This window comes from Lampris incognitus, chromosome 9, assembly GCF_029633865.1.
Source record: "Lampris incognitus isolate fLamInc1 chromosome 9, fLamInc1.hap2, whole genome shotgun sequence".
NCBI classification, from domain to species: Eukaryota; Metazoa; Chordata; class Actinopteri; order Lampriformes; family Lampridae; genus Lampris; species Lampris incognitus.
The window spans coordinates 24331975-24338749 of NC_079219.1; the positions used below are offsets into that span (position 1 = coordinate 24331975).

At 45.3% G+C, this 6775-nt stretch overlaps 1 protein-coding gene across 1 annotated transcript; it reads left to right on the top strand.

Annotated features, from left to right (window-relative positions):
- Window positions 1-808: 808 nt before the first annotated feature.
- mc2r (melanocortin 2 receptor) lies at window positions 809-5999 on the top strand. Its single transcript, XM_056286951.1, has 2 exons — window positions 809-1182; window positions 5444-5999. Exons 1-2 carry the CDS (start codon window positions 809-811, stop codon window positions 5997-5999), a joined length of 930 nt encoding a protein of 309 aa, XP_056142926.1.
- The last annotated feature ends 776 nt before the right edge of the window (window positions 6000-6775 follow it).

Sequence of the window (6775 nt, forward strand, 5' to 3'; positions counted from 1 at the left end):
CACTTACAACATTCGAGCTGAGTATATACTCCCTCTCATCCCCTCTCAGCTTTGAGCGGATACAAACTCAAGTGTAGTGACCGCACACTATAAGATCAGAACAAGAGCCAAGGTTCATGTTGGACAGCCAAGTAGAGACTCAGTCTGTACAAAATCAAATCTAAGTCTATATGCTCAGGGCATCCAGGTAGCGTAGCGGTCTATTCCGTTGCCTTCCAACACGGGGGTCGCAGGTTCGAATCCCTGTGTTACCTCCGGCTTGGTCGGGCGTCCCTACAGACACAATTGGCCATGTTTGCGGGTGGAAAGCCAGATGTGGGTATGTGCCCTGGTCACTGCACTAGCGCCTCCTCTGGTCGGTCGGGGCGCCTGTTCGGGGGGAGGGAGGAACTGGGGGGAATAGTGTGATCCTTCCACACACTACGTCCCCCTGGTGAAAGTCCTGACTGTCAGTTGAAAAGAAGCAGCTGCCGACTCCACATGTATCGAAGGAAGCATGTGGTAGTCTGCAGCCCTCCCCGGCTCGGCAGAGGAGGTGGAGCAGTGACCGGGATGACTCGGAGAGTGGGGTAATTGGACAAATGCAATAGGGAGAAAAAAAGGGGGGAGGGAGAGTCTATATGGTCATACTCAGGTTAAGGTACAGTATTGTAATATCCAATGCTGCGCAACTGACTTTCTCCGAGGCTTTCTTTGAGCAGTTCTTTACGTCATAGAAATTTCACCCAGAGGACAATGCTGATGTCCAGTTAATTGCAATTTTCACCTTCAACAGCTTTATTTATGTAGGATCCCTTCTCGAATGACTATGAATACCACCACAGCATCAACACCTTCCCTGCCCATTAACCAGTCAGACTGTCAGGAGGTGAAGGTCCCCGTCTCTCTGTTCTTCACAATCGGTGTGGTGAGCCTGGCGGAGAATCTCCTGGTTTTGGTGGCCGTCATATGCAACAGGAACCTCCACTCACCCATGTACTGCTTCATCTGCAGTTTGGCAGCCTTCAACACCATTGCCAGCCTCAGCAAGACCTGGGAAAACCTAATGCTAGTATTTATCGATGTGGGACACCTGGACCAGAAGGGCTCCTCAGAGAAGAGGATGGATGACTTGATGGATTCCCTGCTCTGCATGTCATTCATTGGCTCCATCTTTAGTTTCCTTGCCATCGCTGCAGACCGGTAAGTAACAACTATCAATTTGTAGAGGGTTTTTTTTCCCTAAATAAACTTTGATAACATGTCAATATTATCAAATATTATGCAGTGGAATATACATAAAACCAATCATAAATCAACGTATGTTGCACCTTTGTCCTCTTATCCACCAGATTGTTTCTATCAAAGGCATCCCAACCTAAAGCTAACTTTTATATTGTTACATTGTTACATTATCAGTCAATGGATAAAGATCATCTCAATACTCAAGTACCAAGAGTTTAGCTGTGTTGTTATCAGAGAGTTGGACATCTTGGGGCAATGTGGTTAAACGTATGAAGGAGTGGCTGAGGATGGGGTTTGGGCCTTTCTGGTAACTCACTCCTTTCTGAGTCTGCACTTGTTTTCAGCATTACAGTAGAGGTCATGGTTGTAGCACCCAGCACCCTCATGGACAGCCAGTCTCCAGGCTCTGTATTTTTGCTGCTTGTCCCCAGGTGTTAAGGTTGATGCCAAGCCTTTTGATGTGGGCCTTGATTTTATCTTTATATCATTTATTTTGTCCTCCTGGGGACATGGCAGCCTGTCACGAGCTGAGAGTAAATGTCTTGTTTCGGGAGGCAAGAGTCAGGAATGCGGAGGACATGGTCAGTCCATTTCAGCTTTTCTACCATGGTGCAAATGGGACGAGAAATGGGGTAGGGGAAATTCTGAAGGAAGAATATGTCAAGAGTGTGCTGGAGGTGAAGAGAGTGTCAGACAGAGTGATGAGTATGAAGCTGGAAATCGAAGGTATATTAATGAATGTTATCAGCGCATATGCCCCGCAAGTTGGGTGTGAGATGGAAGAGAAAGAAGAATTCTGGAGGGAGTTGGATGATGTGGTGGAGAGTGTACCCAAGGAGGAGAGTGGTGATTGGAGCGAGCTTCAATGGGCATGTTGGTGAAGGGAACAGAGGTGATGAGGAGGTGATGGGTAGGTATGATGTCAAGCAGAGAAATGTGGAAGGACAGATGGTGGTGGATTTTGCGAAAAGGATGGAAATGGCTGTGGTGAATACATATTTCAAGAAGTGGGAGGAACACAAGGTGAAGCACAAGAGTGGTGGAAAGTGCGCACAGGTGGCCTATATCATATGCGGAAGGCGCGATCTGAAAGGGATTGGAAACTGCATGGTGGTGACAGGGGAGTACGTAGCTAGGCAGCATCGGATGGTGGTCATAGGATGACTTAGGAGACCAAGAAGAGGAAGCGAGTGAAGGCAGAGCCAAAGATCAAATGGTGGAAGTTGAAGAAGGAAGACTGTTGTGTGGCATTCAGGGAGGAGTTAAGACACGTACCGGGTGGTAGGGAAGAGTTGCCGGATGGCTGGGCAAGCACTGCAGAAATAGTGAGGGAGGCAGCTAGGAAGGTACTTGGTTTGTCATCAGGACAGAGGAAGGATGACAAGGAGACTTGGTGGTGGAATGAGGAAGTACATACAGCAAAGTATGCAGAGGAAGAGGTTGGCAAAGAGAAGTGGGATAGTCAGAGAGATGAAGAAAGTAGACAAGAGTATAAGGAAATGCAGTGTAAAGCAAAGAGAGAGGTGGCAAAGGCAAATGAAAAGGCGTATGGTGAGTTGTATGACAGGTTAGACACTAAGAAAGGAGAAAAGGGCTTGTACCGATTGGCTAAACAGAGGGACCGAGCTGGGAAGGATGTGCAGCAGGTTAGGGCGATCAAGGATAGAGATGGAAATGTTCTGACAAGTGAGGAGAGTGTGCTGAGAAGTTGGAAGGAGTACTTTGAGGGGCTGATGAATGAAGAAAATGAGAGAGAGAGAAGTTTGGATGATGTGGGGATAGTGAATCAGGAAGTTCAGTGGATTAGCAAGGAGGAAGTAAGGACAGCTATGAAGAGGATGAAGAGTGGAAAGGCAGTTGGTCCTGATGACATACCTGTGGAGGCATGGAGATGTTTAAGAGAGATGGCAGTGGGGTTTTTAACAAGACTGTTTAACAATCTTGGAACGTGAAAGGATGCCTGAGGATCGGAGAAGGAGCGTACTGGTACTGATTTTCAAGAACAAGGGCAATGTGCAGAACTGTAGCAACTAAAGAGATATAAAATTGATCAGCCACAGCATGAAGATATGGGAAAGAGTAATAGAAGCTAGGTTAAGAGGAGAGGTAATGTTTAGTGAGCAGCAGTATGGCTTCATGCCACGAAAGAGCACCACAGATGCGATGTTTGCTTTGAGAATGTTGATTGAGAAGTATAGAGAAGGCCAGAAGGAGTTACATTGTGTCTTTGTAGATTTAGAGAAAGCATATGACAGGGTGCTGAGCGAGGAGGTGTGGTATTGTATGAGGAAGCCAGGAGTTGCAGAGAAGTATGTAGGAGTGGTGCAGGATATGTATAAGGGAAGTGTGACAATGGTGAGCTGTGCGGTTGGAATGACAGCTGGGTTCAAGATAGAGGTGGGATTACATCACGGATCGACTCTGAGCCCTTTCTTGTTTGCAATGGTGGTGGACAGGTTGATGGATGAGATCAGGCAGGAGTCTCCGTGAACTATTATGTTTGCGGATGACATTTTGATCTGTAGCAAGAGTAGGGTGCAGGTTGAGGAGTGCCTGGAGAGGTGGAGGTATGCACTGGAGAGAAGAGGAATGAAAGTCAGTAGTAGCAACATGGAATACCTATGTGTGAATGAGAGGGAGGACAGTGGAATGGTGAGGATGCAAGGAATAGAGGTGACAAAGTCGTATGAGTTTAAATACTTGGGGTCAATTGTCTAAAGTAACGGGGAGTGCAGAGGAGAGGTGAAGAAGAAAGTACAGGCAGGGTGGAGTTGATGGAGACGAGTGTCAGGAGTGATTTGCGACAGAAGGGTACCAGCAAGAGTTAAAGGGAAGATTTACAAGATGGTTGTGAGACCAGCTATGTTATATGGTTTGGAGACAGTGACACTGATGAAGACAGGAAGGCAGGACAGGCAAAGACAGGAGGCAGAGCTAAAGGTGGCAGAGTTGAAGATGCTAAAATTTTCACTGGGAGTGATGAAGAAGGACGGGATTAGGAATGATTATATTAGAGGGACCACTCAGGTTGGACAGTTTGGAGACAAAGCAAGAGAGGCAAGATTAAGATGGCTTGGATATGTGTGGAGGAGAGATGCTGGGTATATTGGGAGAAGGATGCTGAATATGAAGCTGCCAGGGAAGAGAAAAAGAGGAAGGCCAAAGAGGAGGTTTATTCATGTGGTGAGGGAGGAAATGAAGGTGGCTGCTGTGCGGAGGAAGATGCAGAAGACAGGAAGAGATGGAAACGGATGATCGGCTGTGGCGACCCCTAACGAGAGTAGCCGAAAGTAATAGTAGTAGGTTGAGGCCAGGTAGAGGGAGTTACAATAATCTAGACGGGAGAAAATTAAAGTGTGAATTAATTTTTCGATATCCTTAAAAGACAAAATATTTCTCATATTTTTGCAATATTTCTTAGCTGAAGAAAACAGTATTGGACAAGCTTAGTAACATGATGATCGAAAGACATATTCTGGTCAAAGATGATACCAATATTTTTGGCGGTAGGTTTGATGTTTGAACGAAATGGACCGATAGACTGATCAACTGCAGTGGCAAAGTTCTCAGGACCAATTAAGAGAACTTCCGTTTTGTCAGGGTTTAGATGGAGGAAATTAAGGGACATCCAATCTTTGGTGGCAGCTAAGCAATAGTGGAGGGAGGACAGTTGATTCAGGTTTTTGGGTTTGGCAGAAAAATAGATCTGAGTATCATCAGCATAACAGTGGTATGACATGTCTTGAACGTTGACTAAACAAATGACTCAGAGGAAGCAGGTATAAAGAGAAGAGGATTTGCCCAAGAACAGACCCCTGAGGGACTCCACACAGTAGGGGAGCTGACGAGGCAAGATTGTTAATACAAACATTAAAATGTCTATTTGCCAGAGAAAAGCGAAACCAATTTAACACTGTACCAGAAATGCCAACCCAGTTCTCAAACCTATCAAGTAAGGTGGCATGATCGATGGCATCAAAGGCAGGAGTTAAATCTAGGAGAATAAGAATAGTGTATTCACCTTTATCAGCATGCGTAAGAAAGTCATTGGACACTTAGTAATGCTGTCTCAGCACTATGCTTGTGACGAAATCCGGATTGAAACACACACCCCAACCAGTAAAAACAATTGTTTTTAAGAGAGTAAAAGCACTCTGTTTTCTTGTTTGTTTTTTTCCCCATTAAGCCTTGCTTATTTGATTTTGAACTTGTATTTCAGTTATATCACCATCTTCCATGCACTGCGCTACCACAGCATCATGACTATGCGACGCACAGCGGCCATCTTGGGCATCATCTGGGCCACTTGCGGGGTGTCAGCCGTGCTCATGGTGAGGTTCTTCGACTTCACATTCATCATGATCTGCTTCATCGTCCTCTTCCTTGTCTCCTTAGCCCTCATCGGCTCCCTCTACATGTACATGTTCATGCTGGCACGCATGCACGCCAGGAAGATCACCGCTCTCCAAGGCAGTGGCAGCGATGGCCGTCACCAGCAGGGCGGCAGGAATATGAGAGGGGTCCTGACTCTCACCATCCTCTTTGGGGCGTTTATGGTATGCTGGGCACCATTCGCCTTTCACCTCATCATTATCATGACATGCACAACAAACCCGTACTGCGAGTGTTATCGGTCGCTGTTCCAGCTTCACGTGGTGCTATTGATGAGCCATGCCCTCATTGACCCTGCCATCTACGCCTACCGCAGTGCAGAGCTGAGACACACTTTTAGGAAGATGCTTGCTTGTTCAGACTGGAGACAGTGCTGCATGTAATGGACATTATAAACATTTGCACATTTGTGCTCGTGGTCAAGCATGTGTGATTTCATTTGTTTTTGCATGCATAGTACATTTACACATGCTACGCAATCTCCGCTGTTAATCATACTGATCTATCGCAGGAGATTGGGTCTGGATCTTACTGATGTTGATTTAAAAAATAAGGACCCATCCAAAAGGTGGATGGTCAAATCACAGCTTTATATACCCTACAACTGTGTTTCCCAACTGGAGGTACACATACCCCTAGTGGTATGTGGGTGGTCCCCAGGGGGTACATGAAAAGATTTTAAAAATGAGTTTTTTTAATGTACAGGAAAACTGTAACGAAATGTATAATCTGTAATAATATAACCAAACGAGGGACAATTAAAATTAAGTAATGTAATGGAACGGTTTCCTTTATTTTTAGAGCCTCCCTGCCACGAGGGACATAGTTCCATTATCTTGAGTCTTTTGCCTTCAAGTGGCATAGTTAAGTACCACAGTTTCAGCTACTTCCTTTTCTGTGACAAGAAAATGGTGTGACAACACAGCAATATTCATGCTCCATCATTAGCCATCACCTTGTTTCTACCCCTTTGAGTGGCAATATCTGTAAGTAAAGCTATTATCTATCATTGCTAGCCTCTTTATTTTGAAGTATTTTTTACATATTTGCTAGTTTGTATAATTTTTGTAACATGTATGACAGCACATTTTAATGATGGCATCCAGGCTATATTTTTGATGCTAGCGTAAATACAGTGTTCAATGCTATACCGGATTAG

Coding starts and splice junctions, on each gene's coding strand:
- mc2r (XM_056286951.1), top strand. CDS start 809: ATGAATACCACCACAGCATCAACACCTTCCCTGCCCATTAACCAGTCA. Junction 1,183..5,443: donor CTTGCCATCGCTGCAGACCG/GTAAGTAACAAC, acceptor CTTGTATTTCAG/TTATATCACCATCTTCCATG.